At 37.2% G+C, this 13,566-nt stretch overlaps 1 protein-coding gene across 1 annotated transcript; it reads right to left on the reverse strand.

Annotated features, from left to right (window-relative positions):
- Positions 1 to 609: 609 nt before the first annotated feature.
- Positions 610 to 11,405, reverse strand: LOC119741983 (adipocyte plasma membrane-associated protein-like). Its single transcript, XM_038217970.1, has 10 exons — positions 11,010 to 11,405; positions 10,324 to 10,430; positions 9,108 to 9,209; positions 7,365 to 7,480; positions 6,729 to 6,821; positions 5,566 to 5,682; positions 4,777 to 4,948; positions 4,460 to 4,594; positions 3,387 to 3,576; positions 610 to 1,144 (listed from the first exon to the last, which is right to left on the reverse strand). The coding sequence occupies exons 2-10, from the start codon at positions 10,419 to 10,421 to the stop codon at positions 941 to 943; spliced, it is 1,227 nt and encodes a 408-aa protein (XP_038073898.1). The 5' UTR covers positions 10,422 to 10,430; positions 11,010 to 11,405; the 3' UTR covers positions 610 to 940.
- Between the last annotated feature and the right edge of the window lie 2,161 nt (positions 11,406 to 13,566).

Raw genomic sequence — 13,566 nt, forward strand, 5'->3', positions numbered from 1 at the left:
ATGCTTCAGTTTTTGCAATGGAGCTGGAGCTGGAATGCATAGGAGAAGCCGAGGTTTGGAAAAGCGAAAAAAAAAAAAAAAAAAACAGTAAACACCTCAGTAATAATTTTCAAGTTCAACTATTTTCCGACTAAAGCTCTATTAAAATTAAATCAATTGCGTTCTTTAAAATCTACACAGTGCAAGCTACTAATAAAATAAAAATAAACTAGACATGGGCACATGTGTTTGTCATGTGGACATCAGCTTGAATTGGTAGGCCGATGTAATTTTTTAAAGGGAATGTACAACGTTTGCTTTTGCTGCGATTTTCAGAAATAAATGGATTTGGAGGACTTATTTGTTATAGCAAATAATTGTTAAACTGACTTGTTTCACTTTTCGGACAATCAGTTTAGCAAGCTTGTACTCCTTCACAGGTGTGTGATCAATTTCAAAGAAATAACTAAATTTGAAAAGCGGAATAACTAAATTTGAAAAACTAGGAACAGTTTTTGAAAAAGCCAGTTTTCTCCAACGCTGGTCAGCCGACCAGCATTGGAAAAATACAATTCAGTTTCTTGAAAATCCTAGCACACCAGGAGCTACAATTTTACAGGATGCTTGAGACTGTCATTCCCTAACAATCCAGTAAGGTATTTCATGATAATGCATGTGATCATTTCGGGTTTTTTTATGTTGGCAAATGTTGTATCTTCCCTTTAATGCATTAATTTACTTGATTCCAAAAGTTCTGATATTAAAATCAATGACAGGTTGATGGTAATTTAAAAAAAAAATGCAGAGTTTCAAATAATGAATTGCATAACAAATGTCACAAAGTGACATTTTCAAACAAGACTAGCAAAAAATTGGCACTGAAAGCACAAAATATTATTGGTAAGTGATGAACTCCATTTTTAGCAGAGCCATCGGAAATTCAGCCACGAATTTTGACCTTCTACTTCAGCCTTAGTCTTCCAAGGAACTTGGCGTAGTAAGATCCAAAGTAAAGGTAGTCCCCAGTGTCCAGTACGCTACTGACTGAGGCAATGTTGCACCCAGTGGTGTCATGGAGGCTCTCAATGATGTGGCCGTTCTCGTCCAATGCGATCGCAAGGCCATATTTGGGTAGAAATTTAATGATCCAATCTGGGTTGAAAAGCTGTGACAAATTGACAAACAGATGAAACAAAGTTATAGGTTTGGGACACAACTGGTTGAACATTTTTGACATAGCAGAGGTGTATTAATGTTCTTATCCTTTGTTTTGTTATTGACAATTTCTGTCATTATGTACTTTATTTAAAAGAAGTGGGCAGCCATGTTAGTCAGGCAGAACATACATGGAAAAGTAAGGTAGCACCGTAGCACTAAAAATGACTAACAAGAATACAAATTGGCACAAGCTTTCGCAGCTCATCTGATGCAAGTATTCACAGCTATGCAAGAATGCAATGGCAAACTTAGTAATTTTAAGTGCTACTTGTACCTTACATTGTTCTTTTCCATGTACAGTATTTAGGGTGAGTGTTCTATTTGCAAGACCAAATTTTGATTGTCACCCTCTTTATTCATCCGAACACTGTAATTATCAGAGCCATTCTTTTACAAAATGCAAATTCAATAGCACCATAGTATACAGCACATAAATATAAATGCATGAGTAAAAGGCCTCAAAAACAGAGTCAAATTTGGCCAGCACCATGCCTTACAAAAATCTTTATCCCCTTTTGTGTTGCTGGTGTTGTTTTAACCTAAGAAAAACATTTCCTTGTGACTGTTAAGTACACAGCTATAGTAGTTTTTACTAGGCCACTGAATCTTCTCTTATTCAAAAGGAACTGATGAATGGCATGTTGGGGTGACCTTCATATGAATATTTCTACTCAATTTAGTAATTAAATATAGTAGAAGATGCCAGTGACAACCTAAAACTTGTTTCTCAGTTGGACTAACAAGCAACAAATTTGCTTGTTCCGGGCTACGTTTTGGTCAACAAAAACACGTTACTGGCAAACTGAATTTGCAGAACAATTTGCTTATTTTGCAGCTCTAATCATTTAAACAACTGGAGCAAAGGTTGTTATCAAGTAATTTTAATGCGTATAAGACACGGAAATCAGGTATTTGAGGATCTGAGCATGAGTCCTCACATCACTTTTTAGTGTAAAAAAAAAACATTCTGATAAGTTTGAGAAAAGTATGAGTTTAGAAACTTGGCTACAAGTATGACAATGCATTAAAGAAAAACAAGCATCAGTCATTAAAAAAAAAATATGCATTCTGTGCAAAGTTGTCCTTTCAGTCAAAATCAGTCTAGTGACTGTTTTAATGGTTGAGTGTTCCCTGCCTACATAAAAGCAGGATTAACTGGCTATGACTGTTTATGTAACTTGATACAGCTATGCTTTGACTGTAGGTGATTGATAAGCCAGCTTTGCCTACCAGTTGCCTGCTTTTGTCTGTTGACTGAATTTGACTGGTCACAGTGCTTGCTGGAAATATGATCTGACTGTTGGTGACTAGCCTGTGTAAAAGGCATGGTAGGGGAAGAGGGTTGATTTTTGGACTGTCTGTGACTGTTCAGACAGCAGGAGGGTTTAACTATAGTTATGTGAAACCACAAATGATTGAGTCCTCACACTAAGTAAAAGTAAGGCTATGGGTATAAGAGAATTTTGTTGTCATGAATATGATGAATACAGAAAGAAACCCTAAAAGAACATATGTAATAGGATTTTTATGAGTTAAATACTTTGAAAACAGCTTTCTTGCCATGCTTATGACTTTCCCACCTCCTTTGTAGCAGTAAAAGGGAGAAATTTCAACATTTTAGTTTTTATGCTAATGAAAATTTCCATATCCATGAGCCAAAGTGTGATGCCATTCAAGGCAGAACAGTAGTAGCTTTGTGTACAAATATATATCAAACTTTTCTTGGAGTAAGTTCCACTTTATACCTGTTTATAATGTTAAACAGATGTTTGGACAATAGTAGTGGTAAATATTTCTTCAAAACTTTTTATTGTAGGTAATTTTGAAGGACTCCTGTTCATATGCAGTTTGACACGGAGTTCGTTTGACAAAAGCAAAATAGCGCCCTCTTCAAAGATGGTATCAGCATGCGGTTTTCACAGCAGTAATGCTGAAATTGTGCTCTTTTCAAATCTGTTAAAAAAAAAAAAGGACCAGGGTCGACAAATGACTCATTTCAAATTACCACTTTCTTGTCACTTCCAATGAAAACAAGTATTAAGATCTTGTAATAATGAGCATAAAAATAAGGTAAGCTGAATTTCCACTGCACTTTTTGTTTCCTTTAAGTAAGAGTAAAGGAATGACACTGAGTGAGGCAACGTGTTGACCGATTGAGTAATCTCACGGGTCTGTAACTTGGATCCTACCTTTGCGAATAGTCTAACCATCCAGGGCCTTGCAGCCAGGACATCATACAAGGAAATCGGCTGCTTCCTGACGACGGCCATCCCTACCCAGTAACCCCCTGCTTGTCTGGGTCGGATGTTGTCAACCAACCCCGGAAGGTTCTCGGCAAATATCTCAACTTGTCCTTTCTTTGGACCCTTCAGCCAATATCTGTTGGCAAACCAAGAGATAGAGAACATTAAGAGTAAGTTTGCAGATGCACCATGTGATAAGAAATCTCTTTAATTTGTGATAAGAACCAGGGGACAGTGAGGAAAAGATCTTCGAAAACCGGACAAGTGCTCTCAGAATGTCTTGCTAAAACATAAACAGTGATTACATTTATGAAGTACTGCTCTGTGCACACATTACCTGATTAAAATGAAGCATCTCAACATCATTTTCCAATATGTTCATTCATTCATTCATATTGGTTTATTTCAATCCATTATCGCAGTTAAAAACTGAATTGCAATGGATTTAACAAAATAATAAATTATTTAACACCAAATCAACAAATTATTTGACAACAATCACCTTTACAATTTACACACACAAACAAAAAACTATTAAAACACGAACAATGACTTTTACAGTTCACGTGTACAAAGCATACTGTTAAAAACATGTCCATTGCAATTTACATATCGAAAAATTAAAATTATTATTATTGGTTATGCAATCTGATTAAGGTAGGAAGCGCACTGGTATAATAACGTTTTGTTCGGCAACGGATTTCAGGGATGGATGGTTTATTCCGCAGCATTCTAGTATGTTGAGGCGGAAAGAATTCACGAAAAAGATCAGTGTGTTTAAGCGTTTTGTTGAAAAAGGATAATGATATTTGATTACGTCTGTTTGCCAAAGAATCTAAGCTGAAATGCGATAAAGCTTGGGTGTATGACAAATAGAAAAAATGGTTGTCACCAAAGTAATCTATAGTAATTAAAATGGCATCTACTAGTAGAGATCGTGAGCTGATAGTCATGGTGCATTGCTCTGATTCCAACTAATTCAGGCACTTCTATTATATACAATTCTGAGCTTAACTTACTTTTTTATCCGAGCATGTGTTGTTTCTGTTACTAGAAGAAAGTCTTTATCTGGAGACAGCTGTACGCCATTAGCAAAGCACAGGTTGTCCATTATCACTGACATTTCACCAGTCTTGGGATCAAACTTAAACACTCTGTCAAAAAAAAAAAAACACACAAAAACTTGCCACATTTCGAAGATAATTGTGTATTTTAAAATAAACGTTAGATCAGTACCGTATATTACCACATTAATATCGTTTTCACATGGAGGTATGCGCAAACCTCTGGTTCGCAATAACAAAGGGGGGTTGGAAACATTTGATAGATGCATTACCTAGCAGTGTTTGTGTTTTCTAGAACAGCATGTCGGTTTTGACGGCGTTGCCACCGGTAGCTGGAGTCAGTGAAATAAATGACCCCGTCCGAGTCTATGTCCAGGTCATTCAGGAACTTCATGGGTTTGCCTTCTACTGGATCCTCACCTGACAAGAGTTTTGTTGTCTCACCTTAGGAATGAAATCAATGAATAGATATTATTTGGCATCATTGAAAGCACACAGAGGTAATAATGGCAACTTTGGGGGTTTTCGAAACCTCAACTTCATCTAGTCGGTGGCTTAAGTTGGCTCCAGGAGACTTTTAGAACACTTATGGGACTCTTGCTTAATGTCCTGCTGCAGGAAAAACAAAGGTATAGGAACATTTGCTTTTTGTGCATTTTATTCGTTTAACCCATTAGCACCTGTACTACATTGTATTACATTGTGTTTATTCACTGAAAAATCTAGAAAACCATGGAGGGGGGGGGGGGCAAGTGCCCCCCCTTGCCCCCCCCCCCCCCCTCGCGACGCCCATGTGATCAACTGACAAATTGGGAGTCTGCTTATAACACAGGGATGGATAGCTCAGTCAGTTCAACACCATAGAAGTTGCGGGTTCCAATCCCACTTTGATAATTTAAGCCACATGGACTCCATTTACGAACAGTCAGATGGCGTTTTGGGACCACTTTCGAAAGCCGCTGAGGGGTACTTGTGCATGAAGTCCATACACTGAAATAAATGTATGTCTCCTAACCAAGTGAATTAGTATCAACCCTTGACAATGTTCAACTTGCTCATACCTGTATCCACATCTACTTTGTAAAGTCCAAGATATGCATCCATCACGTAGAGAAATCCGTCCGTGTGGAACCTCAGTCCAAGAGGGCGTCCGCAGGTATGTTCATCTTTTTGAAGTCCTGCACAGAAGAATTCAATCAAGCCAAACAATGTGTGTTGTTACATTTTTTCAAGCCTGAGATTTTCCCCTAAAGAACAGCCGATAGCAGGCCTTGTGAATTTAAAAGGGAATTAATATACAACATTTGCAAGCATCAAAAAACAGAACTACCAATTTATTATGAAGTACAGGGTGAGTGAAAAAAAGTGGAACCCAAACCTCAAACAATATATTTCATTTTTAAAAAAATATGTAGCACCAAAAATAATGACTGGAAAGCCAATTTCATAAGCTACTTTTAGATGAAAAAATTACTGAAATTGCTTAATCCGTTCAAAGAATATCACCATTTAAATGCAACGACCCTAAAACCTGTCTTGTCTAAAAAAGCAATTTATTGTGTGTTTTGACTGTTTGGAACAACAAAGAAAATGACACAGGATACTTGTTCAACAACTGTCACCAACTGTAGTACACAATATTTTGATTGACAACCCTGGTTAGGCAAACAATATGATGTTTAAAATCTACGTTTTGAAAAGACGGGCCTTCAAAAGGACTTTGTTGCATATTCTTAACGTTTAAACTAAGATTTCATCGCTGGTGATGTTTGAAGACAATTGTGATGACGATTGTTGAAATCGCATTTTTTGGACGAGACAGGTTTTGGGGTCATTGGGTTTAAATGGTGATATTCTTTGAACGGACTGCCCAATTTCAGTAATTTTTCCATTTAAAAGTAGCTTGTGAAATTGGCTTTCCAATCAATATTATTTTTGGTGCTACATATTTTTTAAATATGAAATATATTGTTTGGGGTTTGGGTTCCACTTTTTTTGACTCACCCTGTACGTTACTGGACTGTTAGTGAATGATGGAGAAACAGCACTGAAGTGTCCCTGTCTCTTTCTTTTCCTCACCAAAGTTGTGCACCCAGAGTCCGAAACACATAGAAAATGCACAATATAGACTGATGTCAAATCATCAGCCCTTGCCATATCTACTACGTTCACACTGCACAATTATGTAACGGCCCTTCTCACATTCATTTTAAACAAGACCTACCACATGGTGGGGTTCCAAACTTTGCAACGGTTGTTATTTTGTCATTCTTTATCCTGATGACCTGCCCGTCTCCCGTTCCTGTGTATATTGCACCTGTCATTACGAGGAAAAATAATATATTTTTAGTATTAACACAAATCATAGCTTCATAAGGCCTGCTTAATGTAGACTTTTTGCATAAACTACCTTTCAATAGTGACAACTTTTTCAAAATTTACACTGAAGTATGAAAATACAAAGTAAGGCAGAGTCTGCCAATGGGTCTACTGAAATATTTGAGCCAAATCTGACTTTTAATCCAACACCCCATTCCACATGGATTATGGGAAGCTAGAATTCCATTCATGGACATCAATGTTTTTTTTCCCTGCAGTAAACTATCAGCCATCAGAAAGCAATAACATGTCCTTAAAAAGTAAAATTTTGCAGGGAAAATATTGAAGCATTTACTGAGAAAACACTTGGCTTTTTTCCAGACCAGTCTCACGTTTGTGTACAGGGTGTCAAGTGATGTCCACGTATGGGACTCTTTCCTGGATAAAATGGACAGTTATTGCACAACTCTGCCTTCATTTGAAACAAAAACAGCCACCGTCTGTCCCATAAAATCCATAAATCTACCACCGATTAGCTTACCATCTCGGAACTCTAATGCCTCCGGCCCAACCACTTTTCCATGTAGCAATATCTCAGCTTCCTGAAGCAATTTATTGGGTGCTAGGGGGCCTTCCAGTGGTGGAGGTGAGGGCAAGCTAGGGTTTTAAATAAAAGACAACAGTTTACAAAATAGACAAGTGCTTTGACGGGTGATGAAATTAATGACCCAAAATATTGCAGTATTGGACAATTACCTGCATTGCATCAGCAAAACGAAGCAGCATTCTTCTTTCATTTAAAGGTAGAGTAGATCATTTGTCATTATTAATGGAATTGTTTTGTTTAAAGCAACAAAAGTGCTCAAAATTTAAAGATGCGGGTGCTTAACAACTAACCCGATGATAGTTACTAGCTCAATGATAGTTTAGCTCAATGAATGCTACATATTCCAAGAACACATTATTCTAGGATCTCGATTTCATTTCAAACGTTGCTCAGCCATATTTTAAATTGCGCCTGAAATCAGCATCCTGAACATGTTTTAATTCAGCTGGTGGCAACTATGAGATGTCACGCACTAATCTGCTAAATAATAACAACTGCATGCATGCCTGTGCATCATGTCAATTTGCTTGCAAAAAGTTATTGACCTTTTTTTTCCCAATTGTAAACCAAGTACTAATTGCAATTTCCAAAAATGCGTCACTTGACTCATTTTTGGAATGACCTTGTTTTATTGTTTTCTTCAAAATGACTAGCGTGCCAGAAGGAATAATTTCAGTGAGTTTAGTGTCATTACTATCTAAACCAAGTAGGGTTTTAACAATAATTTGGTCAGTTACTTTTTGGATAGTTGCAAATGATCCACTCTACCTTCAAAGTGGACAGTCTAAGTGTAACAAAGTCTCATACAGTTTAAAACGATTAAAATACTGCAAAGCTGATGATTCATTGTTAATTACAGAACGGAACATTGACTTCTTTGGCATATTCCATGTTTTTTTTTATTACTCTAGGATAATTCACAAAGTACGTACTGATATCTCAGCATATTTGCCTCAATTGCCTGCTTAGGCTATCAAATGTGTAACATACGGTACTGATTATTCATTCAGGACAAGGCTTAATTATCTTTTAGATAATGTTGCTGTTGTAACCACAATATGCACTACACAACGCTGTATATTTTTTTGTGTGCTAGGCTTGTTGAGTTTAAAATTTGTTGCGTTCCCCGTGCTATTTTCAAAATTCACCCCCCCCCCCCAATGATTCATCAAAAATTCATCCCGACAAAAAGATTCAGAATCACTATTTTTCTAGCAACACAAAAGTTATTCACATTTCAATGAGAATTCGGCCGAAAACAATCAGCCCATGTTCAGTTAATGAATTAGTATGTTACAAATTTCAATTATTGGCTGCCAGACTATAATTTCATTCTCTCGCGGGGTAGACTGGTTCCTGCCCCCAGTCAGCATCGATAATGTATTGACCGGGAGCCAGTCTGCTCGCAAAGTGGATCTATTTGTGCCCAAAACAAAAACATTCTTTTAGAGGGTTGGGAAGACAATCCCCCCCCCCAAAAAAAAATCGGGGGGGGGGGGGGAAGAAAGGAGGTTTGTGGGTTGGAATCAAACATACAAGTTGAACAATTTATGAACAGCAAACAAAAATTGAACTCAGTTGATGAACAGCACAGGGAAAGCAACTTTAAATCACGAGGCAGAAAATGAACTTTACTTTTTGAGAATTTTGTTCATAATTCACATCAGGCTAACTTACCTGATAGGTACTGGGTCAATTGGGCATGGCAGAAGATACACCACAATGCCAAAGGCAGTAGCCATAACAGCAACTACAGCCAGAGTTCTACTCCATGAAGATCTGAGCAGAGTATATGTAAAAACCCATATGTGTAAGTTGACAAAATTCAAAGCTTCATCAAAATTGTCATCCACTAAAGTGAATTACTCTTTCAAAATGGCAAACTCTGAGATTTTTTTTTCTCAGAATGACATGCAAGGCATTCTAGAAATGTACTTGATTTTGTAACTGCACAAGTATAATTTCAAAGAAAAGAACAAAAAATGAACAGATTATCTCTGTAGTCAATGGATGGGAAAACCAATGCCCGGCTACAAAAAAAAATATTAAAATATGTGCATATTCCTAATGCAGCAATGCAGTATGTTAAATCCTGCTCCACGGTTCAGTTAATTCTTACGGGTGCAGTGAACTAATTCAAGTGAGAATTTCTACGCGAGCTGATTAGCATAAAAAGTGACCCCACCGTTTCTTTTGAAAACGGAGACCGTTTGGCTTAAAAAAACGGTGGAATTGTGTAAATGTAGCCAAGGATCAACTCCCTGGTTTTTGGGCTTCCATCTGAGGGCAGGCTTGATAAAATTACGGTTGAAAAATGGGTCCTCATGATTTGCCTGAGAAAGTGGAAAGATGCCACTTGTAAAACGGCTACACGCAGGCTTGGGAACTATCACTTTTCGGGAGGTGATTTTGTTTTGGTGTGAATATTTAAAAATGTAATCGGCTAACCTACCCAAAATTGAAAGAAATGAAAAGATGAAGTACAAGACAATAATTTAATTTGTGTTTGAGAAACCCCAGTGATGTCGGCTTGCATATTATTTGGCCCTGAACTTTGTTGATTTTACACTGTTTTCAATGGGGCTTGAATTGGTTCAGTGCACCCTTACCACAGGGTTGTATAAATCAAATGACATTCACTGGTACTGTACTCAGGTTTTCCAATTCAACACCCATTCAAACTAGCTGTGCCTAAAAAAAGCGCCAACCACAACCGTGTTGACAAGTTACACACCTACAACTGGGTGCAAATAAATACATTATTCCAGTAAGACTATCATGGTGGCGATAATCCAGCAAAACATGAAAACATAGTTCTTTGCTTGTAAATGTTTGGGTTTAGAGGTTTGCCTTAGTTAGCAGAGGTTTATAAATGTTTCTTATTATTTTATACCTCTTGCTTGTAGTTTTACTTTTAGCTGGCTTCTGCACGGATGGTTTGGAAGCAGGGGTAGTCTTTTTCCCCTTACGGTGTTTTGCATTACCCTGCATTCTTGTTTACTGGAAAGAAACAAAGAAAATAATGAACAGAGATAACTACAATTTGTCTGTCATAAATTTCAAGTTTCTGAAAAGGTCCAAAAGTTTGCAATGAGAACAGGAGAACATGACAAACTGGTTAAAAACCAGTTGCATGATGATTCTGATGTACTGAATCTGATGCAAATTTCAGAACCGTTGGCAGACAGCAAAAAGAACAAAGATATTACAGCAAAAACAGTAAAAGTTTCCTTCAAAATCAGCTCAAATTCCACACACACAAAATATGCAAACAATGGGCAATATTCAGGACAGTACTGGTACTTGCACATACATGACTACAGCTACATGAAAATACACTGGTAATTTATATTTAAACTGGCTTTAAGAGAATACAGAGACCAAATCAGACCAATTTCATATGGTTGCCAACCAGAACTTTATGAAATATTTCATAAAACATATTTGCTAAAGTTGCAGTTAGTTCGGAACAAGTATAGAGCACTTGGAAGTAATGGGGGGGGGGGGGGGGGGGGCATGCATTGATCTCACACCACACAGATATTCCAGGCAAATGTATTACAAATAATTCATACTCACAGAATTATACAGACTTTAATTGTTGAGTTAAGCACAGCAGTTACGGAAATTTCCGATTATGTACAAATGAACAGATGTAGGCCTATGCCCAAGTTCAGTGGACCTCGGCTAATACAACGCATGAAAAAAATCCCTTGTACACCGCGTAGGGTTCATTATTGGCACAGTATACCGATCACAACTCCAACTTCCAAGGCCAGTTGTGTGACCTTACCAGACATACTCCAAAAGCTTGTCTAGTTGTTTGACCTTTGTGACATAAAAAACAAATACATTCAGCGATCACAAAAGATTATTGATAAAGCGCATGGCAGGTTTTTAAAGGGTGTTATTCTGCAACAGATGTACACAAACAGCCTGGGGTATATCCTTGAATCCAGACATGTGCTTGGACATGGGATTATATTTTTTTAGGAAGGTGGGGGTGGGGGCTCATGGGTAAAAAGGGGGGGGGGGAGGGGGGTCATTGGTGAGAAATCAAGGTGTTGTTTCATCCTATGGAAGATCATGAAGACTTGTTATTCCTCCATGGTTTCATTCACCAGGCATGCAACTGGGGAGTCACAAAAAAAGAGGAAATTCAAATTTTCCCCAGACTTTGTACAGTGTTTTTCTATTTTCAATGACACACATGGGAAGTAAAAAAAAGAAGAGGAAATCAGCTGATCCGAGGCAAAGTTGCATGCCTGATTCACTAAGCTCAAAGGTTCTTATTCACAGTAAAAGCTCAATATAACAAAATACACAAAATTAAAGCACTGGGAATTATCAAAATAAAATGTTGTTTTCTTTTTCAACACCATGAGACAATGCAGGATTTTACCAAAAAAAAAATCATTTGACTCCTTTAAGCCTTCTTCACACTTGTTTTTAGGGGGTTTTTTGGTTGTAATTAATTCTGTTATTATAATAATTGGGTGGGGTTTTTTTTTTTTGGGGGGGGGGCAATGGGGGTTATCACTTTGAATAGGCAATATAAAATGGCAACTCTTGGGTTTAAATTCTTGGGTTTAAAATTCCCTCATACTACACATCTTTATTTCACTTGTCCAAATACACTTTTTTTTAATCCTAACCAGCAAATTGCTTATTCACAAGGAAGCCATTTTCGATCGTGTTCCCTGAATCTATTTTAAACATTGTAAACTGTTGAAAGGGATGGTGCCAGACTATGATTGGAGTGCATTCCAAGCCACACTTTCAAATTTTTTTAAATGTGGCTTTAAACATTAGGGTATGTTTAATCACAGATTTTATATTATTCATCAGAGCAGACTGGTATTAATTTGTAATGAACTTTTATTTCATTGCATTAGTTTCTACTTGCAAGTTCCAAAAATAAAGACTTTACCTCGCTTTCAATATAATATGGCCGACTCGTGAATAAAGTTTATTTAACAGACATATAATCCTTGTCATTTGATTGGTGGAACTCACATCATGTGACATTTGTTATTATACAACACCTGAATGAATCCTCGTAATCTGATTGTTGGATCATTGATCACGTCATTGAATTATTCGTCTCAACGCACGGCGCGCAGCGCACAGTGCAATGGAAGTTCTATTACACGGTGAATAGAACTTCCATTGCACGGTGTCACTGCTGCTGGTGGTGGCACTGTTTTAAATCGCGATAAATTGAATATAATGGTTCTCAACATGTTGAACAGTTTGCATAAATTAAATATGATGAACTTGTCGAACTTTTAAACAGTTTTTAACCTGAATAAATTAGCTATTAAAAGTTAACTGATCAGATGACGAGGATTTATTCAGGTGTTTTGTAAAACACATAATGAATGTTTCACGTTCGTGCAATGGAAAGAATAATTTCATTCGGTGACAGATGGAATGTTCCATTCCACTCGGCTTTGCCTCAAGGAATGGAACATTTCATCTGTGACCTCATGAAATTATTCTTACCATTGCACTCACAAACATTCATTATTTGTATAGTACTCCCATTCACGCCGGGTCTCAAAAAGTACTATCCGCCCATGGGGAATGGAAAATACTATTCAACAGTTAGGATCATTCTTGTTCCAAGATGTGGTATTTGTGTGCAAATGCATGCTGGTGTGCGCGTTCAGCGTTACATAGCGTGTATTGTTCCAAAGAGCCAGCACTACAGAGTGGGGTTCAAACATTTTTGTGAATGGGTGGTTTGAAAGAGAGAAATACATTTGGAATTTTGTAGTGAAATAAAAGTTCAAATATATCAAATGACAAGGATCTATATGTCAGTTATTTAAAACAAATATTGAGTGGCTTTAAATTGTGAAATGGGAGGAAAATTATCGCTCGGTAAAATTTGGACTTTTCCAGTTCACTCGGCTTTGCCTCGTGAAATGGAAAAGTCAAGATTTTACCTTGCGATAATATTCCTCCCATTCCACGCTGAGTCACTCAATATTTGTATGCTATTAGGTACACTGCTATGATCAGAAATGACTTACAATGACTATACTTTTGAGTGCAAGTATAACGAACACACACATAACAGACAGCAACTACAACACAATTACAAAACACATACCAACCAGCATGCAAAATT

Source organism: Patiria miniata, unplaced genomic scaffold (genome assembly GCF_015706575.1).
Source record: "Patiria miniata isolate m_02_andy unplaced genomic scaffold, ASM1570657v1 HiC_scaffold_5, whole genome shotgun sequence".
NCBI classification, from domain to species: domain Eukaryota; kingdom Metazoa; phylum Echinodermata; class Asteroidea; order Valvatida; family Asterinidae; genus Patiria; species Patiria miniata.